This window comes from Mobula hypostoma, chromosome 17 (assembly GCF_963921235.1).
Source record: "Mobula hypostoma chromosome 17, sMobHyp1.1, whole genome shotgun sequence".
In the NCBI taxonomy this organism is placed as follows: domain Eukaryota; kingdom Metazoa; phylum Chordata; class Chondrichthyes; order Myliobatiformes; family Myliobatidae; genus Mobula; species Mobula hypostoma.
Window position 1 is genome coordinate 63,355,129 of NC_086113.1, and position 26,204 is coordinate 63,381,332.

Genomic DNA, 26,204 nt, shown 5'->3' on the forward strand with positions numbered 1-26,204 from the left:
GTGGCCCTGCAATCTGCAAGTGTGACAAAGGAGCAGCCTGCACAGGCAGTGTCTTCTAGCATATGCAACGAATGCACGACTTGCAGTACTCTTCGACCTCCGACTTCATTCCGGGACAGTAAAACCGGTCTTTGAGCAATCCATAGGTCTTTTCCACCACCAAATGTCCAGAGTCATCATGCAGTGACTTCAACACAACCTACCGATACTTCTCAGGCAGGACCAACTGCCAGCACCGAGGTCAGTCCGGAGGTGACGTTACCCGGTATAAATTTTGGCTCTTCAACTTCAACCGAGGCCATTCCCTCAGTAACGGAGGCTCCGAAGCATGTTTCGTCTTCTCCATCCACACCATATTTCCCTTTTCAACTATGTACCAAATAGTGCCAATGCCCGAGTCATCTCACTGAGCAGCTGTCACTTCCTCAGGACTTAATTCTGGCAGCTGCTTGGTCTTAAGAGCAGTCACGTCACAGTAAACTGAGGGTTGGGCGTCATCAGAAGCCCCCAGTGGGTCCACTGTGCGATCCGGCCTCTCCTTTTCCTCAACCTGCACGGTGATAATGAACTGACACATGGCCTTCAACCCAGAGGCAGGAACGCCCTCCCACTCCTCGACCCTCTCCAGTTCCTCATGCCTCCACCGGGACACAGCATACAATTAGTTGCCCTGGCAACAGGGAGCTGGGACCCACCCTGAAGGCCGCAAACGGCAGCATGATACGGACCTACGGTACCCGCACAGTGCAGCTACAGTTCAGCGCCAGCCTGTTCACGTGGGACTTCACACTGGCCGCCGTAGCCCAACCACTCCTTGGGGCGGACTTTTGCGAGCCCACAGCCTGCTGGTCAACTTGCAAGGGAAAAAACTGGTCCATGCCAAGACTTTCCAGATGTTCTCCCTGGGTGAAGCCAAGTTGCTGGCCCCACACCTGGACTCCATCACGCTGTCTGACAACGAATTCACCAGAATCCTGGCGGCCTTTCCATCGGTTCTGGCACCGCAGTTCACGGCAGCCACACCCAGACACGGAGTACAGCACCACATTCCGACCCAGGGACCACCCCTCCACGCCCGCGCATGAAGGCTCCCCCTGGCGAAGCAGGAGTTCAAGAGAATGGAGGAATTGAGGATCATACAGCGGTCCGACAGCCCATGGGCCTTCCCCCTGCACATGGTGCTCAAAGCAGCCGGGGGCTGGAGACCATGTGGTGACTACTGCAGACTGAACGAGGCTACAACTCCAGACCGCTACCCCATGCCGCACATCCAGGACTTTGCAGCAAACCTGCTCGGGGCAATCATCTTTTCCAAAGTAGACCTCGTCCGGGGATACCATCAAATCCTGGTACACCCTGAGGACACCACCAAAACAGCACTCATCACCCCGTTCGGCCTGTTCGAATTCCTCCGAATGCCGGTCGGCCTGAAGAATGTCGCACAGACGTTCCAGCGGCTAATGGATGCGGTGGGACGCGACCTGGACTTTGCGTTCATCTATCTGGACGACATCTTCATAGCCAGCAGTAGTCGTCAGGAGCATCTGTCCCACCTCCGCCAGCTCTACTCCTGCCCGAGTGATTTCAGCCTCACGATCAACCCGGCCAAATGTCAGTTCGGACTCGACACCATCGACTTCCTGGGCCACAGGATTACCAAAGACGGGGCAACACCTCTGCCCACCAAGGTAGACGCAATCCGCCACTTCGCCCGGCCCAACACAGTCAAAGGCCTGCAGGAGTTCATTGGTATAGTGAACTTCTACCACCGCTTCCTCCCCTCAGCAGCCCATATCATGTGCCCTTTGTTCACCCTGATGTCGGGTAAAGGCAAGGATGTTACTTGGGACAAAGAGGACGCGGATGCTTTCGTTAAAGCCTTGGCAGACGCCGCGATGCTGGTGCACCCCAGAATGGATGATCCAATTGCCCCCATACTCACTTCACAGCATGGACAGACCCTGACCTGTGTACCCAAAGACCTACAGAACTGTAAGTTTGCATTTGTACGAAGGGGCGCACACCGGGCACCGCTACAGCGGCCGTACGAGGGGCCGTTCAAGGTGATCAGGAATAACGGGTCCACGTACGTTCTGGACATTGGGGGGAAAGAGGAGGTTTTCACGGTGGACCAACGCAAACCGGCCCATGTGAACTTGGCAAAGCCGGTTGAGTTTCAGGGACCACGGAGCAGAGGCAGACCGCCCAGACAGAGACTGATCCAGACTGTGGACATTGGGGGGTGTATCGCCGGTTCTGGGGGGGGGGCGGGATTATGTGGCGACCCACTTTCTACGCAGGCGATCTGGCTCACAAAACGTGCATTGGCAGAGAGGCCAGCCCCAAAATGGAGCTGAGCTTTCTTCTTCACCAGCAAGGGGAGAAAGCCCACGCGAGGGAAGAGACTTTTGTAATGCATCTCTGATGTCATTTCCGCCCGGAGAGGGCAGAAACGGAACTGCATAAAAGCCAGTGCCGCAAAGTTTGAATAAACTAGTCTCGAGTGCAACTTACAGACTGCATGTCGTTATTTCTAGCTGTGTGTGTAGCACATCGCTACAACGCAAACTTAATGTGGCTTGTTGAATGTTCACTGTTATAAATGTCAATCACACATGAATTATCTTTTCTCCAATTTAAGTTCTTAATTGGATATCTGCAGGTTTCAGTTCTGTATATTTGAAATGTTGGTCAAACTCATTTTGTGTAATGATCGAAACAGCTGAACTAGTATCCAATTCCAAAAGCAGCCACTTTTGAATGTTTTTCTGTATGATTCAAAAACTAAACGATCTTTCAGTGCATGATTAAGCCCATCATTGAACTGACAATGCTCAATTTCTCCAGTTCAGCTACATGTTGAAATGGACTCTCATTCCTTTTGATTCTGCTTATGAAATCTAAAGCTTTCTGCAATCAACAATGGTTTTGATTCTGCATGTTCCTGCATTACTTTCACAATATCAGCAAAGCTCATTTCAGCTAGTTTCAAGTTAAACTTTAAGCAAATTGTATGCTCTTCCACTCAATGCACTCATCAACACTGGCACTCGGTTTTCTTTAGTTATTTCACTTGCTTCAAAATACTGCTCAGTTTGTTCAGTATACATCACCCAGTTTTCTGTTGTGCAATTGAACATGTCTATTTTTCGGATATATTTTTCTGCTTTTGAAAATTTATTATTTATAATAAACACTGTTTATGAACCTGTGAACTTTGTCTTTTTTCTGTCATCTTTTTAGACTCGACTGCCCCTCTTCCCCGCGGAAAAACACCCAAGCTGCACTTCTTTTGTAACTTAAATGTCTCCCTCTCTCTGCCTCCTGCCCCACTTGCAAAGAAAAAAAAAATGGGCTGTGCTTAGTAGGTGGGTAGTTGTCTCGGGTTCATTTTAAAACTTCCTCATCACCACTGTTATGTTGTGTAACTACAGAAACTAATCAAATGTAAAACACGGGCGTCCAGGAGAATGTGTACGCTTCGTTTTACTTTCAGTGAGGTGTGCACATAAGATGTGGTGGCATAATGACAGATGCCATTAATACTTCTTACATATAATTCATAATGAATTATGTAATCAAAGAATGCTTAATTAAGCATTATAATTTCTATATTAATCAAAATATTACTTAAGTATTAAATACACATTCAGTAAGGAAGTGAGAATGGGAATCATGAGCGTAGAAGGGAGAGTTGATTAACTATTGGAGGTATTGTGGGAAAAAACAGTAAAATGGGTGGATGAAGTCGGTGGGGCGGGGAGAAGGGTCCAAACAGAAACAGAGGTCTGGAGGACCAGAAAGAGGAAAGGGGGTGGGGCAGTTACCTAAAATTGGAAGACTCAATATTCATGCCATTGGGTGTTGCTCCTCCAGTCTGTGTTGGGCTTCAGCCTAGCATTAGATGGATGGACAGGTCAGTGTGAGAATGGGAAAGGAAGATGAAACAGTCTGCAACTGGTACCTCAGGTTGATCACAGTGTGCTGAGTGTAGGTGTTCTATGAAACAGTCGTTAAGCCTGCATTTGATCTAGTCGATGTAGAGTAGAGTATATCAGGAGCACCATATGCAGTAGACAAGGTTGAAGGAGATCCATGTAAATCTTTGCCTCACCTGGAAGGGCTGTTTAGGTCCCTGGATGGTGATAAGAAAAGAGATTCAAGGGCAAGTGTTACAGCTACAATGCAGCAGGGATCAGGGGCAAAGGAGGGATGGATGTGGAGAGATGAACGGATCAAGGAGTCATGGAGTTGATGCTCCCTGCAGAAGGCAGAAAAGAGTGGGGAGGAGAAGCAGCAGCTGGTGGTGGAATTATGTTGCAGCTGACAGAAATGTTGAAGAGTAGTAGCTGAGGCTAAATGCTGAGGCTCAAAGGGTGAAAGGTAAGGACTAAGAGAACTTTATATCTCCGTTCCATCTGAGAGGAAATGGTGTGAGAGCATAAGTATGAGAAACAAAAGAGGTGTGATTTTGGGCACTGTCAACCACAGCAGAAGGGAAGCCAGGCTTCCTGAAAAAGGAGGACATGTCAGATGTCCTGGAACAGAAAACCTCACCTTAACAGCAGATGCAGTGGTGACGAAGAAACTGGGAAGAAAGGAATGGCATCCTTACAAGAAACAGGATGGGAAGAGGTGTAGTGTAGGCAGCAGTGAGTCAGTGGATTTATAGTAAATATCAGTGGATAGTTTGTCTCCTGAGATGGAGACAGTGAGATCTAGAAAAAGAAAAGAAGTGTCAGAAATAGTCCAAGTGAATTTGATAGGAGGGTAGAAGATGGTAGTGAAGTTAATTAAATTGATGAACGCTACAGAGGTGCAGAAGCAGCACTGATACAGTCATTAATGTAATGGTGAAAGAGTTAGAGAATGAGAACGAAAGAAATGAGAACCAATGTTCACAAAAATAAAACACTGCTATGTTAAGGCTATTGAAACCAATGACTGGGGGTGAGACATTAAGATTGAAACTACATTAGGTAAAACAATAGAAGCTATTTCTGGTAATTGGTGGTTATTGAAACCTCAAGATGAATCAGGGAAAGCATTAAGTGGCCATCTCCTGTATTAATACACCATTAAAGTCATATCCTCGCCACTTAATGCATAGTTCAGGACAGGTAGCTATCCCTCAACACTGAAACAAAAAAAGGTATATTTTGGGTGTCTGCTGTTTGTGATCAGAAACTATCAGACTAGCCACCAGTATCCAAATAATCAAAGACTTTCTGCTAGTAGGGATGTGCTACCATTGTGGAAAGTTAACTACATTCAAAACATAAACGTAGATGATTGTAGCCATTGCAGCTGAAGTTAATCATTTGTTGCCTTAGTGTACGAAAAGTATGAAACATTGTGTCATGAGGGGAGAAACGAGTTCTCTCCCGAAGACCTTCGGTTTTGAATAAATCCTTTTATATCTCCCAATGGAAAGCTGAACTGGTAGATATAAAAGTTTGGTGTATATTTGTGTGTGGTGTGAGGGTTTTTGTAAGGAGCCAGCTGTCAGACAGTATTGGGTAGTTTGGTAAAACAGGGCCACCCGTTGTGAATGGTGGTTACTGACCATTTGGAATGCCAGAGACTTGTATGGATACTTGTTCAGAGGAGTATATAAGAGTGCGCTCGTTCGTGTGTGATAACCTTGTGGTAACACAGTTTTATATGAAAGGGAATACAAATATTGTAATAAGTATAGTCTTCTTCTTCATGTGCCTTGCACATTACACGCTCGGGCGATCATGGCTCTCCACATCGAACCATCCCTCGCAGCGTCAATGATATCTCGCACACTTAGATCTGTTAGTTCTTTCACAGTGTCCATATATTTTCTTCTTTGCCTTCCTCTTCCGCATTTCCCAGGCATACAGCCTTGTAATGTAAGGCATTCTATTTCTCCCTTTCTGATGACATGGCCCAGGAATTTAAGTTTCCTCTCATTTAGTGTTCTCATTAAAGATCTTTTTGTATGGGCACGTTGGAGTACTGTCTCATTAGTTACCCTATCTCTATATGATATTTTCAACATTCTTCTAAGAAACCATATTTCTGTTGCTTCTAAGTTTCTTTTGGAGTTCTAGTGTCATAGTCCATGTTTCGGAAGCATACAGCAAGGTTGACCAGATACAACATTTTAGAAGCCGAAGCCTTGTTGTCATAGAAATGTGTCTGTTGGTAAAAATGGGTTTCATTTTTTGGAAGTTGGTTTTAGCAATGGCAATTCTTCTTTTTATTTCTACTTTACTTCTAGCATCTTGTGACTATAAAGCTACCAAGGTAATTAAAGCTGGTCTTTTGTTCAATCTCTTGGTTACTGATGTACAATTGGCTGTTGGGAGTATCCTGCTGTTTTGATATTACCATACATTTGTTGTTTTATTTTACAGTTGATGGTTAGACCAAAATCTTCACTTGTTTGTACTACTTTGTCTAGGAGGTTTTGTAGGTCTTCTGCAGCACATACTGTTAGGGTGGTAGTGTCTGCTTATCTTATATTGTTGATGTTAATACCTCCAATTTTTTATCCCATCTAGGTCTTCTATTTCTCTGAGAATCATTTCACTATAGATATTAAATAATTCTGGTGAGGCAATGCATCCCTGTCTAACTCCTCTTTGAATTTTAGTCCAACTGCTTACTTACATTATCATCAATTTTTACTGCCGCCGTTTGATTCCAATATAAATTTTGAAGCAGTTGTTGGTCCCTTCTGTCAATGTTTAGTTTAGTGAAAATTTAAAATAATTTTTCATGTTGCACTTTGTCGAATGCTTTAGTGAAATCAATAAAACATATAAAGACATCATTTTGATATTCAATTGCCCTTTCTGAAAGCATTCGTAGTATGAGCATAGTGGTACTGTTTAACATGGTAATTAGGAGGTAAATATTTAAGAGAAAGATTATACCCAGACATTCCTGTCAGGATGATGCCTATTGAGATCAGGCTAGGGCAGGCCTAGAATCCTGATGATCCCAGCCCAGTGAGAAGCAGAACATTCTGAATGACCAGCCCTCACTGACAGCTGCTTGTGGGAAAGCAGAATTCCAGCACAAGCTGGAAGATTAAAATTCACCAGAGGCACCAGAAAAAACTTGCATGTATTGTTTAAAGCCAAACACCCAAGAAGTATGTGGGACAGTATGGCTCAGAGGGTGCTGGATGACTCGGAGTGCGAGTAATGAGGATCTACTTTAAAAGATCTACTGAAAGATCTACTTTAAGGGGGGAGTGAGGAGTGATGGTGGAGAAGGGGAAGGTGAAAGTAATTGGGAAATAATTATATTATTGGTTCAGAGAGAATGGATTCTGCGGATTGTAAATATTGGGCCTATGAGGAATACTCAGGACAGGACAATCCAAGGAGGGTTGACACAATCTTTCTGAAAATGTTCAAGGAAGGTTAGGTTCTAGATTTGATGATAGCTGTGGAATGAGCTGTCAATTAGTTTCATTGGCCAGGGATAAAGACTGGAGGAGGGGAAAGTAGTTGTAAGGTGGCTGTAGTGAATGTAACTGCTACAAGGACAGAGGACTAATATTGTGTGCAAGTGTCCAAGGAACTTAGCAAGGAACTGCACATTAAGCATAGAAATTGTAAAGGAGATGAAATACATTACTGCTGTTGCTTCTCAGGCCATGGTTTGAGGGAGTGTACTAAAGAGTAAGGAAGATGGTAGAATTACCCGCTAAAACAGGCAGAATTAATAGCAGCACCCTCTGTCTAAATCAACAGATTAAACAGCTGGCGGCAGCTCCCATTGCCAGTTCTGGTTACCCTGTATACATATAAGAGACTTATTAGAGGCCCAGAAATGTGATATATTAGTGGACACAGGGTTACAAGTATCAAAAAATCGTCTATCCTTGCCCACAAATGGAGAGATTACTGATAGTACTGGTGCAGGAGCTGAAACACATCACAGGTTGCAGGGGTAAGGGGATAAACACAGATGAGTGTTAGAAGCGATTCAGCTGCTTGGAGAGGTAGCAGCAATCCAGCTAAAGACATACCAGAAAGGGAATGAGTGGGAAGACCACAGGGCAAAAAGAGCAGAAGAACAGTGTAGACAACAGAAATTTTAAGTGTTGAGAAAGAAACTACCGAAGCCAATTTAGTGAGAAGATATGGAGACGTGAAGGACCTTTGTAAATAACAAAATATGAGGGACAGAGCGACACAGCAGCAACATATTCCTCAACAGAGAGGATGAGAGGGAGGCAAGGCAATCCTCACAACCAGGTGACCCAAAAAAGGATTGGGGGAAGTGAAGAAGAGGACAGGCTTCGAGGGGTGGGGGTAGTGAGGGGGTTTTCAAAATGAGTTCAAATATTTCACTGAAATTTTCAAATTTAAATATATTACCATTACCTGTTTAAACAATGCATATATCTGCAATTTTACTTCATTTCCAGGATCTCTCTGTAAAGTTTTCAATTTATCCTTTGCACGTTCAAATTCAGCTTCTGTTGCAATCATGGCCACTCCAGTTGTATGCAAATTAATTGTTGGCAAACCCCGGATCAATCTGTGAAATTAAATCAAATAAAATTAAGATTGGAAAAAACAAATGGACAAAGGGCTTTTATATAGTTATTCGTTGCCCTGGGTGCTCATGTGTCATTAGAGAAACACCTCAATTCAATTACCCATTTACAGCTAGATGACCACATTTCAAAATATTGAATTTTGGGTTATTGGTAATATTGAACAATTAAACATGCTTGTAAAGCAGTTAAAACATTGTCTTGTCTAAAAACCCGACAGATTCACCAGTATTGATGCAAGGACAGGCAAGTTCTACATGATGTTAGATCGGCACTGAATGGGTAAACTTTTCAAATTTTTCTAGCAAATTATTCATTAATACAAATGCAGTAATAGGAATGTGGGTGGCCCAGCCTTTATCTCATACCCGGAATATTAAAATAATGCCAATTAAAATTATAGTAAAAGCATTTGAATCTTCTGCTGTCTCTTACTACAGTGAGCAGTTTCAATAAAGTTAGTTTTATGATCAAAATACAATACTGTGCAAAAATCTGAAGGAAAATTTTTATTTATATGTATTATATATAAATATATACACACACACATCTACATACATAGGGCAGCTAAGACTTTTGCACAGTACTGTATTTCTCAATGGAAACTACACACACTGACAAAAGAAAAACAGAGGGCTAGACCACCATTCAGGTTTAAAGAACTGGTTGAACTTATTTCAATTACTTTTAATTACCGGTTGGGAAAAATATCCAACAATAAGTAAATGAACACACATTTGAAATGACTGTAAATATAAAAGTTGTTAAGGTTTATTTCCTTTCAGAATCTTAATTGCACAGAAACACCTTATGGACAGAGTTCTGCCTAGTACTTTGCATTTCACCACTGTAATGTATAAACAGAGATTTGGAGCAAGAAAAAAAAAGATTATTGAAAAAGTTTTTGATATCATCAGTTCAGAATAGCCTTTTAAGAGTCCTCAAAGAGTAGGAAAATTCAGCTTGTCCCTGAATACCTCCACCAATTTTTACAGGTGCACCAGAGGCAGCATCCTATCTGGATGCATTAATCTGTGCTATGAAACTGCTCCGCTCAAGACTACAAGAAATTGCACGAAGTGCAAATGAAGCCCAGTTCATAATGGAAATCAGCCTCGCCTTATTTCCTTAGAAAAGCAGCCAAGGACTCCTCCCAACCCAGCCATTCGCTTGTCTTCTTTTCTGCAGGAAGAAGGAAAATCTTGGTAACAAGGACAGAAGCTCAAGGACAGCTTCTATCCTGCTGTTAAAAGTCTCCTGAAAATACATCTTCCAAGATAAAGATCTTGTCATGTCGCTTGCACTTTCTCTGTAACTATAGCACAAAATTCTAGTGTTTTGTTTTCTTTTTGTACCACTTTGATGTATGGAATGATCTGTCTGGATAGCATACAAACTAAAACCTTTCATTGCAATTTGGTAGGTGTGATAATACTAAACCACATCGTTTTAAAGTTGTGTAATACCCTGGGAAAGGTGTCACTGCTAACGCAATGCTCTTTCTGGAGAAGCCGTGTTTGGATTATGGTTAGAGACAGCAGGTGCATTGGAATGTGAGCCATCCAATGAGCAGAGTGTGGTTTTGTTTTGTGTGAGCTGGGGTCCTTTGTTTGACAGGAGATGAAGGGAGAAGACGCTGGAGAGAACCAGTTGGAGGATTCGACCCAGTGGGGGACCATGATTTGATGGATTAAAGTGCCGGGGTCTACTGAGGATTGGTGAACATGTATGACTTTTGGAAGAGTTGAGCTTCAACTTGTGCATATTTGACTTTTTTTGTTTTTCTTTTCTTTACTAACCCTTTAGTTAAGATTCATAAATATAATTCCTTTAATTGTAAGCAATGTACTGTCTGTTATTTCTTGGCACTGAGTTGTACCAGGGTAGCAGATTCCTCAGCATCCACACAAACCGGGGTTTGGGGTGGGAGATCAGTCTCAATCTCACAAGTTCGGCAGGACCTGAGTGTGTATTCTCTAGATTTACGCAGCCAAGGAAATCAGGAGGCTTCAGTTGTACTGTTTGTATAATTCAATCCATGCACGGGATTGACAATAAAGGGGAAACAAAAAGGAATTTTAGAAAAACTCAGCCAGTCCAGCAGCAATTATGAAAAGAGAAATAAGTTTAGCATTTTGGGTCAGGGACTCTTCCTCAGTAGGTAAAGAGCGGAAACAGTGCAAAAAAAACCAATGAAGATTGCTAAAGGCAGATCAGATGATAAGGAGCACGAGTACTGACAGCAAGATATTTAAAAGGGGTGAGAAAACAATACAAAAATGAGAAACAATGACGGAGGAGTTTACCTAAATTGGAAGATTCAATACCTAATCTGAAGGCATCAAATTACCAAGATGCAAGATGTTCTTTTGACTTAAACTGGGCCTCATTAAGGCTCTGGTGCAGGCCACAGACAAACTATTTGGAAAATAAATACAATTGGGAATTAAACTGGCATGGAATGGAAAGCTCAGGGTCAACCTGCTGACCAAGCACAGGTGCTCCACAAAGCAATTACTCAATTTGGGTTTTCCATTGTGGAGGAGGCCATATCGTGAACACTGACTTGAATGGGGAAAAAAAAAACTGCAAATTAATTGCTTCTCCTGAAATGATTGTTTGGGTCCTGGATTGCAGGAAACTAAGGGGTAAAGGACAGGTATTGTATCTCATCCATTTGCCTTGAAACCAGAGGAGATGCAACATTTCCATTTTTTTTCTAATAAAAAAAAACGTTGCATGATGTACAGAAACAAGTTTATGTCCACAACCCCTTAATTATTAACAATTTTGACAATACCAACAAATAAATTATTGTGGACCAAGCTATCAATTGGAAAATCAATCCAGGTCTCAACACTTCCTTTTGGGATTTATGGAAAAAGAAGCATAATCAACTTGCAGGAAGATTCCCCTAAATAATGTCCCAGATTATGTAACCAGCAAATAATTTCCTATTTATATACATCTTCCTGTATTTGTTCCATTTTCCAGAATAAAAAGTGTCCTGAATTCATTTTGTATCACAGGATTTTAAACAAAAATCAGTTGAATCCACATTCTGGTTAAATCAGAACAAGTTCTGCAAGACTAAAAATCTAGTTTTCTCATTGAAAGGCCAGCAGCTGAAGATAAACTATTGAAACCAACACGTTCTCCATTCTATATCTGCTGACCAGTTTATTGTGAATTAAACTGAAGTTTAAAAAAACAACAAAAAAGCACAACAAAAACTTTCAAAAAATTCTTAATAACCTGAAACAACTCAATAGAGCTGAGTTTAGCTAATTAGTTTCAAGTGATTAGAACTTCAGAATCTATAAACTTCATATGTAATGATTACACTGGAGAAGAATTTTTTTGGAAGTGTTGCTTCCTCAGAATTTTTTTTTGTTTATGATCAATTACTTGAACTGAACACAAATATTAGATTAGATTAGATTCAACTTTATTGTCATTGTGCCGAGTACAGATACAAAGCCAATGAAATGTATTTGGCATCTGACCAGAAATGCAAACAGTAGTGTTATTTACAAAATAACTGCGAATAAAAGAAGTGCTACAGCACACAAATATAAAAGTACTGAGACAGTACAATATGGATGCAATACTGCTTAGTGCTGTAATGAGAGGTTCAGCAGTGTCACAGCCTCAGGGAAGAAGCTCTTCCTGGGCCTGCTGGTGTGTGAGCGGAAGCTCCTGTAGCACCTACCGGATGGAAGGAGAGTAAAAAGTCCATGGTTAGGGTGAGATGCATCCCTGATAATGCTTTTCGCCCTGCCCAGGCAGCGTTTATGGTAGATGTTCTCAATGGTGGGCAATTGGGTGCCGATAATCCGCTGGGCAGTTTTCACCACACGCTGGAGAGTTTTGAGGTCCAATATGGGACAACTGCCATACCACACTGAGATGCACTTGGTGAGTATGCTCTCAATGGTACAGCAGTAAAAGTCCATCAGTATCCTGGGACAGAGGTGAGGCGCTATTGAACTTTTTTGATCAGGATGGAGGAGTTCAGGGACCAGGTGAGATCCCTGGAAATGTGGACACCAAGGAATTTGAAGCTTGATACACGTTCCACTACAGTTCCGTTGATGTAGATGGGGACATGAGTGTGACTCCTGGCATGCCTGAAGTCCACAATGATCTCCTTGGTCTTCTGGGTGTTAAGGGCCAGAAATATAATTTCAAACTACTTTTATTACATAGGAATCTGGAGAAACAAGAAATTAACTTTTATTGAATACAAAGCATTTAATTGCGTAATGGTGATGATGCTTTGCAATAGTTCAACTAAGCTAAAAATGTTTTGTGGATGATTTTCATTTGTACTCAAGTGTCTGAGGCTTCTTGCTTAAATGTCCAACAATAATCAGCCAGCATTAATGGATTCCAGTTGCCCCGATACCATTTCTCCAAGACTGCAATGTCACCATGCGCGTCACTGACAGCGCCAAGATTTGCAGGGTAGTAGTCTGAATGTAAATGCAGAAAATAAATCTTTAGTGACATATTGCACTTCATGGTTTTGTATGCTTGAAGCATGTTGTCATCCAGCTAAACATAGTTTGGTGCTCTACAGTTGTCAGAATTGCCATCATCATCTTTGGATGCCTTCCATGTGATTTTCTCAGGTCCCAATAGAAGCTTTTCAAATTACCCATCATTGCTGACCTGTATGTGTTGTAGACCAACAAAAATGTCTTCCTTAATCTTGGCAGTTATTCTGGGAAACATCTGCCTCGAATATCGAAATCCTTCATGGAAATGTTTATGCCTGGTGACATGATAGCAGATTCCATCCTTGCAGTCTTGAACCCAGTAATTCTGCTTTTGCCTTTGAATAATCAAAGTCTCTGACCAGGTCATTTAACTCAGATTGAGTTCTCAAATGAGGCTTACTTGACATAAAGGGTTCAAGATACTTATCAGTATTATTGCTGTGTTCCACTCTTGGCTCGTGCATCATGACATCTTCGTCTGATTCCTCTAGACTCCAAGTCCTGTTTTTCTAAACCCTGTCCTGCCATGCAGCATCCGCCCTGCCTAAGCCTGTCCAGGCATGCCTGGACAAGATAGAAAACTTTTCAACTTACACTGTGGGCAACATTTTAATTGACTTGAATTATTAATTGAAATTTTTAAAAAATACACTATTTCAAAAAATGGTGTATGATAGGGAAATTTCATGGTGATTTTCATGATTAGCAGCTCAAAGATACACTCTATAAAGTATTATAGAAGCAAAATCTTTGTTGTCCAGGGTGATATCCAAAGAACACGTCCAAATTGACACTGTACTCTTTAACATCTGTGCATTAAAAGGAGCAAATTCCATTGTAAATTTCAGCTTTTGTTCAATATTCATTTAATAATTAAAAGTGTCTTTGATATTGGCTTTTAAATGTCTGATGTGATTCATAATAGCCTTGAAAAGACAAAATAAAATTCCTGTGCAACCACAAATATCAGAAACTTTTTCAGCTATCAGGCCTACTGAATATCTTAACTGAACTTTATGAAGCCAGAAGCTGTCTTTTAGAGAAATAAATTACTAATGCCATTTGATCTAAAGATGACCAAAGACCTGAAAATGAAAACAAAATTTCCACACATTGAAAAATTCAAATTACAAATTATAAAATAAATTATATTCAGCATGCTGCAAAACAAAACAAAAAGTGCTATTACTGTTATCTCCAAATCTCCAATCTTCTTTTCCAAGGAAGACTCTTTGGCTTGAAGAGTTAACTCCATTTCACTTTCCATAGAGGCTGGCAACCTGATTTTATTGGCACCATGTTGGTGCCTTTTCTCCAATTCTTTTCTTTTAAAAGATCTTTTTCTTTTGACCTTACCAAAAATGTTGTAGTTAATGATATACACTCAGTGGCCACTTTATTTAGGTATCTCCTGTACCTAATAAAGTAGCCACTAAGTGTATATTTGTGGTCTTCTGCAGCTGTAGCTCATCCACTTGTGTTTGTCATGTTGTGCATTCAGAAATGCTCTTCTCCACACCAGCGCCAAATGGTTATTTGAGTTAGTATGGCCTTCCTGTCAGCTTGAACCAGTCTAGCCATTCTTTTCTGATCCTACTCATTAACAAGCGTTTTTGCCTATAGGATTGTCATTCACTGGATTTTTTTCCTTTCTTTTTCCACACGATACTCTGTAAACTCAAGAAACTGTTGTGCATGAAAATCCCAGGAGATCAGCATCTTCCAAGATACTCAGACCACTCTGTCTGACACCAACAATTATTCCACAGTCTGACACCAACAATTATTCCATAGTCAAAGTCACTTAGATCACATTTCTTCCCCATTCTGATGCTGATCGATCAACAACTGAACCTCTGACTATGTTTGCATGCTTTCATGCATTGAGTTGCTGCCTTATCACTGGCTGATCAGATATCTGCATTAACAAGCAAGTGTACCTAATTAAGTGGCCACCAAGTGTATATACCCACAGACTGGAAAGTAGCAAACATAACCCTACTGATTAAACAGAGAAAATAGGGGCTACACACAGACCAGTTAGCCTGACATCAATGGGAGGAAAATGTTTGAATTTATTATTAGGTAAGTGGTAATCGTCAGACCAAGTGCGTTACAAGTCAAAGTCCTGTGGATGGTAGCTTTGTATCATTGGCTCCTCAGCCAAGCACATACACCAAGTGTCCGAGCCTGTGGTTCCTCTTGAATTGGATTACTATTGCAACACAGTATTAGCAGGGCAACTCTAACCTATCTTATGACAGTCTAAACCCAGTTCCTGTTCCCTCTAAGCGAGTGTACAATCTAATACTTGGTAAATTTTGCTTCACAATGAAAGGAAGAGCTGACACTGAAGGAACAGTAAGTGATGTCGCTATGAATACCTGGCAGCCACAAGCCAGTTTCCCTGTGGTAGCTTTTTTGACACATCCTGCTTTAAACCAAAACATCAGAAAGATGGTGTTTGCTTGCTTGGGCACTTAGCACCTGAAAGATTGTGAGGCCCCACTTTTGCAATCCATATTTATATTTCAAATCAATATCAAGCAAGCTTTTGCCCCTCTACTCTAAAGCAGGTTTCTGTCCTCCCAGAGTTCGCCTTAAGAGTATGGCAGGTAAACTAGCCCAGTCAAGCTCCCACTTGTCACTATTGCTGGAGCAGGCTGTGCCTGGCCACCCGGATGTTTCTAACCAGAAGCGAGAGCCCCTCGGGGCCCACCTCCCCACCTTATCAAGGCAAGTGAAAATTAACAGTCACAATAGTGGTATTTCACGGGCAGTCCCGCATTTATTCTATACTTCTTAAGTCTCTTCACAGTGCCAACTAGAGTTTAGCTCAATGGGGCCTTCTTTCCCTGCTGAATCTGCATTGGACAAATCAGTTTGAGTTTTTTGAGGTTGTTGTTAGAACAGGTATGGAAACATTTAGAACAGTGTATTTAGAATTCCAAAAGGCCCTCAAAGTGCAACATGAGAATACATTAAACAAAAATACAGCACACCAAAATTGGGGCAGCAAAAAGCAGAAAAATAAATGGATTATTTTCAGGTTGGGAGTATATGACTATTCAGATGCTACTTAAATAGTGCTACTGACAATCAGTTGAAAATTATCTGCATGAATGAATCAAGTAATATATTCAAGCTTGCTGATGACAAAAGGCTAGAGGGCAAAATGGACAATGAGGAGGCAGAGATCTAGGGAGGCTCAAAGAACGGACAAAGTCCATGAAGATGCAATATGGAGCAACATTCACTGTGGGGAGAAAACAAAGTCAATTGGGCATAACGAGGGCCTGCTTGTTGGGATGTCATTTTGGCAGAGATTGCAGAGGCTTGTTTGCTCATCATGCTGGTGCACTGAAGAGTTAGTGGTTTGAGAGACACCAGTCATTCCATTTCCTACACAGTCTAAAAACACAGTAGGACAGATAACAATGTTGCCTGGTAGACCATGAGCTTCACATCAGGTTTGAAGACTTGATCTATGAACACATTTTTCCCTCACTGAAAACTGTGGTGTCACACTTCAAGTTAACTAAAAAAAACTTCAAGGCAACTAAAAAAGCCACAGAAAGGGAAAAGGTGAAATAGGGCAAACTAGCCAATAATATAAAGCAGGACACTAAAAGTTTCTTTTGTTATATAAAGAGTAAAAGGGAGGTGAGAGTTGATATTGGACCATTGGAAAATGATGCTGGTGAGGTAGTAATGGAGGGACAAAGAAATGGTGGATGAACTTAAGTATTTTGCATCAGTCTTCACCATGGAAGACACTAGCAGTCCGCCAGAGGTCTGTGAGTGCCAAGGAGCAGGAGTGAGTTCCATTACTATTAAAAAGGAAAAAGTGCTAAGCAAACTGAAAGGTCTTGAGGTGGATAGGTCAGCTGGACCAGATGGACTACAACCCAGAGTCCCAAGACAGGTTGTTAAAGAGATAGATGCATTGGTTTCAAGAATCACTTGATTCTGGCATGCTTCTGGAGGCCTAGAAAATTGCAAATGTCACTCCGCCCTTTAAAAAGGGAGGAAGGCAAAAAAAAAAGAAATTATAGGCCAGTTAGCCAAACCTTAGTGGTTAGAAAAGTGCTGAGAGTTCATTATGAAGGATGAGATTTCAGGACACTTGGAGACTAATGATAAAATAATTAAGGAATGGGGTTTGAAAAGGAGGTGGGGCATTAACGAAAGTTAAAGAAATCAATGTTCATGCCATCAGGTTGGAGGCTACCCAGACGGAATATAAGGTGCTGTTCCTCCAACCTGAGTGTGGTTTCATCTTGACAGTAGAGAAGGCTGTGGATAGACATATCAGAATGGGAATGGGACGTGGAATTAAAATGTGTGGCCTCTCACCAATATATAGAAGGCCGCATCGGGAGCACCGGACGCAGTATATCACCCCAGCTGACTCACAGGTGAAGTGTCGCCTCACCTGGAAGGACTGTCTGGGACCCTGAATGGTAGTAAGGGAGGAAGTGTAAGGGCCCATGTGTAGCACTTGTTCTGCTTACAGAGATGTGCCGGGAGGGAGATCAGTGGGAAGGGTTGAGGGGTGTGGTCGAATGGACAAGGGAGTCGCATAGGGAGTGATCCTTGTGGATCCCGTTGGAGGTGGTGGAAGATAAAGAATTATACGTTGGACCAGGAGGCTGGTAGGGTGGTAGGTGAGGACAAGGGGAACCCTATTCCTAGTGGAGTGGTGGGAAGATGGGGTGAGGGCAGATGTGAGTGACATTTCCTCACCCCATCCTCAGGTATAGTAAAAAATCTTTTGGGAAGAGTCCATCGGGTGGTTGGAAGTCAAATGCCTAAATAAATCAGGCTTGATCACCATGAATCTGTAGTAAACAGGGATGTAGAAATCTTTTTCTGTTGTAACCATAATAGTTTCTGTGTTACTGGTATGAAATTAGTAACTGTGCATACAACATAAAATAGTAATTCTAATTTCTTTCCACAGATTTCTTTCCGTCCATGGACTCACTTTACACTGCACGCTGTCGGAGCAGTGCTGCCAGGATAATCAAGGACACGACCCACCCAGCCAACATACTTTTCGTCCCTCTTCCCTCCGGGAGACGACTCAGGAGTTTGAAGACTCGTACGGCCAGATTTGGGAACAGCTTCTTTCCAACTGTGACAAGACTGCTGAACGGATCCTGACCCGGATCTGGGCTGTACCCTCCAGGTATCCCGACCTGCCTCTCGGGTTTTTTTGCACTACCTTACTTTCCATTTTTGTATTTTCTATTTATGATTTATAATTTAATTTTTTAATATTTACTAATTTTAACAATTTTTAATATTTAATATTTGTAATCCAGGGATTGGGAAGCGCAGAATCAAATATCGCTGTGATGATTGTATGTTCTAGTACCAATTGTTTGGCGACAATAAAGTATAAAGATGCTGCCTCACCAGCTGAGTGTTTCCAACATTACCTATTTTTATTTCAGATTTCCAGCAAGTAGCATTCTCTTTTTATATTCACACCCAACAGAACAATTCTTCATAATAAAAATTATTTAGGAGAACTGGAACAGCCTTAATTTCAACATAGATGAAACTGATAACTCCCTGCATCATGGGAAGTCAACTGGACATTTGAATGCTTATTCTGACTGAGATTACTGGAATGTGTGGGGTACTAATGCAAGGTCCCTCATGTCTCCTCCAGAACCCTTGAAGAAAAAGAAACAAAATTGTAGACACTGCTGCTAATTTGGCAACTACAAGTAAATATGGTCATTAGGCTCACTTGGCTATAGATCCCATAAGGTGAGTTACAATGCCTTTAACCAGCTCCCAATGCTGCACAAGTTCTCCAGATGCAATCATGTTTAGATTACTGAAAAACTTTATTCTCTACCATACATATGATATGTTATGTATAGTTTCCTTGGTATTGCACCTTCTCTCTTGTGATACCATAGATAAAGGGTGGCAGTGGCCATCATTGCATCAATAATACCAGAGATTACAGATTAAACTTGACTTCAGTGATGTCTGTGCAGATTTACACACTCTCCCCGAATTTCCTCTGGGTGCTCCAGTTTCCTCCCATTGGTCAAAGATGTTTTTAGTTGTTAAATTGATTGGATTATAAAGTAGATGGCCAGCAGAAGAATCAGAGTGTGGCTGCAATACAAGCTGAAGGCAACAAATGAGACAAAAATGGAATATAGATGGCTGCTTCAAGGGCACTTGATGCCTCAGTGGACCCAAGGGTCTATTTCCATTTTCATGATTAGTGCTGCAGATGGCACTGGTTATCTTGGGATTAATCTGAAGATGACCGAGGTCCAAAGTACCATAGAATCAGTGGCAGTCAAACATATTTTATTGATGAAAATAAAACTGCAGATAATGAACATACGAGATCAACACACAAAATGGTGGAAATACTCAGTAGGTCAGGCAGCATCTGTGGAAAAACGAACAGTTGTGTTTTAAGCTCTGGATCTTTCTTTGGAACTGAGAATAAAAAGGAGGAATAGGCCACCTGGTTTCTCCTATCTGCCCTACCACTCAAGATGATCATGGCTGACATTTTCTGGAATCATCTTTTCTCTCTAGTTCCTCATATTCCTTAATTCCCTGGTCTTTCAAAGCTCTACCCACAGTTATCTTAAATAGTTCTAATGACTGTAGCCTTCAAAACTTTCAGAAGTACAGAATTCCAGGCATTCACCACATTCTGCGATAAATTTTTAAAAAGCCCTTTATTTTGTAGTTATGTCAGTTCATTCAAGACACTCTGTTAGTGAAAACAGCTCAATATCCACTATCATGCCTCCTCAGGATCTCATATATCCCTTAATATACACAGATGCAGCCCGTTTAGCTTCTCTTCATAGTACATTGCTCATTAGCCTGGTGAATCCTTTCTTGGATTGTCTCCAAATATTACTATATTACTATATAAGTTAAGGAAAGAGATCAAAACTGCACAGAACTCCAGATGTAACTCACAAAAACTTTGTACAAATGTAACATAGCACCCCTTTACTAAAATCCAACACAAGAAATTCTGCAGATACTAGAAATCTTGAGCAACACACACAAAATGCTGGACGACCACAGCAAATCAAGCAGTGTCTATGGAGGGGAATAAACAGTCCTTTTGAAGTGTCTCAATCCAAAACATCAACTGCCTATTGTTGTTTGTTGCAGCAGTACAATGGAAAGACAAGTTTTGTCAGTTTTGTAGTCTTGAACCTGAAGTGTTCACACTGTATCTGGAATTTTACCATGTTCTAGTCACTACTTCCTAAGAGAATCTTAACCACAAAATCTCACCATTCCTCATTATACATCAGACAGAAATCAGAGTGAAATTTACCACACGAAAGAATTTACTTGACTACTATGTAATGTTCTTCTTTGGCTGGATCATAATGTACCCGACACTGCTATTGAGCTAGCGTGCTGCACGGTCTACGAGGCCGACAGAATGCAAGATTCCAGTAGGAATGCATCCATGTTAACAAAGTCTGATGAATGAACTCTCATCATTGATAGTCACTGATATCTCAGCCTGGAATATCTCATGCTAAAGTACAGACCTGAGAGAATTCACAGTTGTTTACATTGCAGCAGTCTACATTCCACCACAAGCCAACACTCAGTTAGCATTAGAACAACTGTATAATGTTGTTAATAAGCAACTGTCTGCCCACCTAGACTGCAGACCAGTGATAAGGAAAGCAAAACTAATTACCATCTTAGTGACAGTATGGCCTGAGGGAGCTGTCTCACAGCTTCAGGACTGCTTTGAGTGCACAGAATGGAACCTGTTTGCATGCCAGGCAATGCATGATTCGGGAACAGACCTAGAGGAATACACCACCACCGTCATGGTCTCTATCAAATACTCTGAAGACAATGTCAACAGCAATAAAAACATCTGTGTGTACATGGACGATGTCACCATTTTCTGCTCTGATCCGAGGTCAGTTCGCAGGCTGATTAGCATCTGCGAACAGTTTGAGCTGGCATCGGGGGCCAGGATCAACCGCACGAAGGAGCTCTTTTGGACTACCAACAATACTTCTTTGATTGTGGAGAAGACTCGGCACTGCCTATATTAACTTGGAGTTTAATGAAAGCAAATTTGCCCGAAAAGCTGCTATTAACTTCTGCCAATGTGCCATTGAGAGCACAGTGACATTCTACACAATAGTATGGTACACTAGCTGCAACAAGATCGACCAAAAAACATTTTGATAAGCGATCAGAACTGCAGAGAATATCACTGGGGCATAACTACCAGATATGGAAACCATCTCCAAGTCGCACTGTCTATGTGATGGACTTATCCGACCCCAGTACTAACCTGTTCAATTTCCTACCATCCAGCAGGAGATATAGAAACACCTCTGCAGAGACATCCAGACTGAAAAACAGCTTTTTCCCCTGGGGGTGTTATGCAACTGAACAATGCCCCACCCACCCACAGTCCATAGGAATTATGGGCTGTTTCTAATCCTAAACATGGACATGTGTAATGTTTAGGATTTAAAATGGGGCAGTTAGCTACCTTCCTTTGATTTCAGAGTTCTTGTTTTTTTTAAATTTCAGCTTTAATTCTTGAAGCCATTTTATATTTAATCATTCTATTTTATAACATGTGCAATACTTGAATGGGGCAGTCACTGTTTCTTTCAATTTTAGAGTTGTTTGTTTTTAATTCAGTTGTAACTTAGGTGTCCTTCGAAGTAACTCGAGATAATTTTAGATTTACTCATTAATTTTTTTAGTAATTAAATTGCCAGTATGCTGTCCTGCACTGAATGGAGTAGCACTGCAATCTCGTTGTCCACAATGACAATAACACCATGAACAAATCTCAAATAGCCTGTTCCTGGGTGTATTCTACAATAAACTGCTCTATCAGGAAATGCCTGACACACTCCACAAATTCTTCTTCTTATGATACCCTTACTAATTTTGTTTTGTCCAATGAATTTGCCCTCTCAAATCTCCCACAACATTTGTACTTCCCTAAAGATATGCCATGATATTTCTCCATTTATGCTTTGCTTTAGAGAGGCAACACCTTTATAAGACCACAAGACCATAAGATATAGGAGCAGAATTAGACCAGTTAGCTCATGACATCTATTCTGCCATTCCATTACGGCTGATTTATTTTTCCTTTCAACCCCATTCTCCTGCCTTCTCCCTGTAACCTCTGATGCTCTGAATAATCAAGAACTTATCAACCTCCATTTTAGATATTGCAGTTAATTGAGCCATCAATTGGGGCAGATGCTTATTTAGGAAAACTCTTAAAGAACATAAACTAATCAAGAAAATTGATGAGATCTGAGACACTATACTGCTTAATTGGGGCAGCAGATTTGCTGAACAGGTTCTAACTGGCACCAGTTGCATGCACGTGTATGGCTGTTAGATACCACCATGTTTAGAGTGAACAGATTTCAAATAGTCAGTTGCATGGGTTTGTGTTCAAAAAGCAGTGATTTTAGTCATTGACAGCTAAAAATAAGCAGTTCCGAACTGTTTTGCTCACTGTAGTTTCAAACATTCAGGCTTGGAGATGCCAGAAATGAAAATGAAACAATTTCATTTTATATCATTTGAACACTTCATTTAATTGCTATTAATTAGAAGTACTTTGTTGGAAGTCAATAGAGTTTGATTAGTGTTTGAATCTACCTTTCATGAGAACACTGCGAAGTACTGTCTTTTTACTCAGCTCATGGGTAATGTAACACCTTCAAACTAGAACTACGCAGGGACTAGAGTTTACCTATTTATCCAGCTGAAGAAAACGAGGAAACTCTCAAGCAAGGGTAGAATAGTTGTCTAATTTGTACTGTATTTCACTTAAATATATAATTTGTTACGCACTTTTTCTATTTTTGGATCAAGATACTCATTCAGTGGGCACGTGGCCAAGTGGTTAAGGCACTGGACTAGCTACCTGAAGGTCGTGAGTTCAAGCCTCAGCCGAGGCAACGTGTTGGGTCCTTGAGCAAAGCACTTAATCACACATTGCTCTGCGATGACACTGGTGCCAAGCTGTATGGGTCCTAATGCCCTTCCCTTGGACAACATTGGTGCCGTGGAGAGGGGAGACTTGCAGCATAGGCAACTGCTGGTTTTCCATACAACCTTGCCCAGGCCTGCGCCCTGGAGAGTGAAGACTTTCCAGGTACAGGTCCATGGTCTCGCAAGACTAACGGATGCCTTTAATTTAACTCATTCAGTAGAGAGAGTAATGCTGAGTGTGCAATGCTGCATTCATTCTAATACAGGTACTTTCAAGTTTAAGATCACGATCCAAGATAATCCCTCACCAGAAGAGGAATTCTCTCCATGGTTAGTTCCATCCATATGATCCTTTAGGAATCTTGAGTCTGGTGGTGCTATCTGCTACAAGATCAATGCAAGAAAGAATTTGGAAGGGATGACACAATACCAACATCAATTGTTTCAAGGAGCGGTGACTCAGAAAAGCAGCTTCCATCAAGGACCCACACCACCCAGGACAATGTCCTCTTCTCATTGTTATCATCAGGAAGGAAGTACAAAAGTCTGAAAGTGCAAACTCAGCGATTCAGTAACAGCTTCTTCCCTTCTGCCATCCAATTTCTGAATGCACATTTAACCCATGAACACTACCTCACTACCTTTTTAAATTTGTTTTTGCACTACTTAATTTAACTATTTAATATACTTTAATCCATTTGTTTCTATATTTATCATGTATTGCATTATACTGCTGCTGCAAAGTTAATACATTTCATGACATATGCTGGTGATATTAAACCTGATTCTGATATCACTAGCTTGGTTTTGTTAATTTTTCATAACTACAAGATCATTTGTCTTTGATTTCATAATAAAAGATTGAACATACATTTTTCGATATGGAAATTCATTATTTGGAAATGAGTCATACAGTGTCAATTACCCTGGCTTAGTCTCTCAGCAGTTTTGGTTTGTTTTCAAGTAACTGCTACACAACTTGTGGGCATTTATGAAGGAAGATAAACTACAGAAAAAGCATAAACAAGCCAATAGAGTTTATGGATGGAATAAAGTAAAAGGATTTAAGAGTTGCAGGAGTGGTATATTGACCATAGCAGCTACCAAATGGTGCAATAATTTCAACAATTGAATAATCTTGTTTTTTTTTGCCAGTGGGGGGAGTGGGGATTGCTGCCACTTGCGTGCGGGAGGGAAGGGAAATGGGGAGGGGGGGGGACTTTGAGGTTCTAACATTTAACTGTCATTCATTCTTTGGGGGCACTCCTCTGTTTTTGTGAATGGTTAGGAAGAAAAAGCATTTCAGGATGTATATTGGATACTTTCTCTAACATTAAATGTACCTTTGAAACTATGTTTAATTTCCATTTGGATTGGAATTAAAAAGCTAAATTAAGCTGCTGCTTCTGCCTGGGCACATTGCAGCCTTCTGTTCTATCGTGTTCTGCAAATTTAGATACCTCTCTTTGTCGATGTCAAAAATGGCAATTTCTGCCTGCCATTTTGGTTCAGTTTTCTCTTTAGCATTAGTCAGACCTTCTAGGCATGTCCCAAAGCCTTACTTTTAGCAATAGATAACACTAACAAAGAAGAATTTAGTCTCCCCTGTTGTTCAGCTTCTCTGCTACTGAAAACTTGCACAAGGGGGTATTCAAGTGAGCAGAGAGAAAGGGTAGGAATGGTAGGAAATAGAATAGTAAGAAAATAGTCTGGACACTATTCTCTCCAGCAGAGATAGAGTTCAACTCTGCTGCTTGCCTGCTGCTGCAGTTCAGGACATCACTTCTGAGCTAGAAAAGAACTCTTTTAGGAAAAAATTAGATGCATTGTTGCTGTGCCAAAAAGGGTGTTATTTCATTTTGCTTCCTCATAATATCAATAATACTATTCTGACATCTATTGCCTGAAACAAGACTGTTTTCATGCTGTAACTGAATGTCCCCAAGGCTTTTGAACTGTTGTATATGACATAGGCTCAGAGTGCATCCTGAGTGCAGGCTTGGAGTAAACATACTGAACTACCTCTTGGGGGTCTAATCATGTTTCACAGATACTTGAGGAATAAATGAATCAACATTGACATTAAAAGTTTTTGTTTTTTTCTGTGCCCTAACAATATCGGAACTCACACCATAGGACTGTCCTGCTGGAGCACTTTCAGCACTCACCACATTTGAAGCCCTTAGCATATTAACTTAAGCCACCTATGTGGTAATTTCTTACTCTAACTTAAGCTGTTTTTTTTCCCTTTTTCATAGCTGCTGCTCTTGCTCTTCCAGCTCATGTGTGTCCACTGATGTGTGATTAATACAGCTATGTTTCAATGTTGACACAAAAGATTTTCACCTTGCAACAGAAGTTTGAGCACTGACATTTGATGCATGGCCATTTGGTTTGGTTTCACAATATCTTGTGTGTCCTCTGCTATATGCCTAGTAAAAACATGCCTTGGAATTTGAAAAACATTGTCTGATGGAAAGTGAGACACATTCACTTGTTGCAGCAACATGACCTTCAATGGAACATGTTTGGGTCAACCATTGTTCCATATCCTCTATGAATGCACTATAAGTGATCAATGTTTGAAAAACATTTGTTTTGCTTTTCTTGATTTGCATTGGGATGTAATGAGCAACAGCTTCACAGAATAATCAAGTCCTCAAAATGAGATTGCATTTATAAAGCATTTTCTGTAATTTTCCTAAGATCATTAATTGATGGCATTAAACCTTCAGTTTTGTTTACATTTGTTTCATACTCCCTTTGAAGAAGATTTTTGATTAGAGTAACCTCAACTTTAGCTTCTCTTTTGCAAGCCCTGTCTCGGGGTGATTGACACTTCGATGCACTCATGTTACTTTCTCTAGTTGCAATTAACTTTCTTTGCCTGCAGCACCAGTGATATTCTATTTAATAAATGCAGGCAAAAAACAAACTGCGTGTGCATCTACAGCACTTAAACCAGACCAAACAAGCAGCCTTCAATTCAAACATCGGCATCCGGAATATTTCAGCACCTCAATAAAACGAAGCGCTGAACCTTCAGGCAAAAAGCCTACAATCAGGCAGTGCTAACCAATCAAAACTGTGTTCAAACCACAAATACACAGCATGAATCAACAAAAGTTTGCTTA

General features: G+C 41.0%; 1 protein-coding gene across 1 annotated transcript in view; it reads right to left on the bottom strand.

Moving 5' to 3' along the window:
• Positions 1-26,204, bottom strand: part of eci2 (enoyl-CoA delta isomerase 2) — a 137,788-nt gene that overhangs the window by 83,782 nt on the left and 27,802 nt on the right. Inside the window, exon 2 of the mRNA XM_063070025.1 lies at positions 8,373-8,529. Coding sequence (XP_062926095.1) covers positions 8,373-8,529 — 157 coding nt within the window. The remainder of the gene's footprint in view (positions 1-8,372; positions 8,530-26,204) is intronic.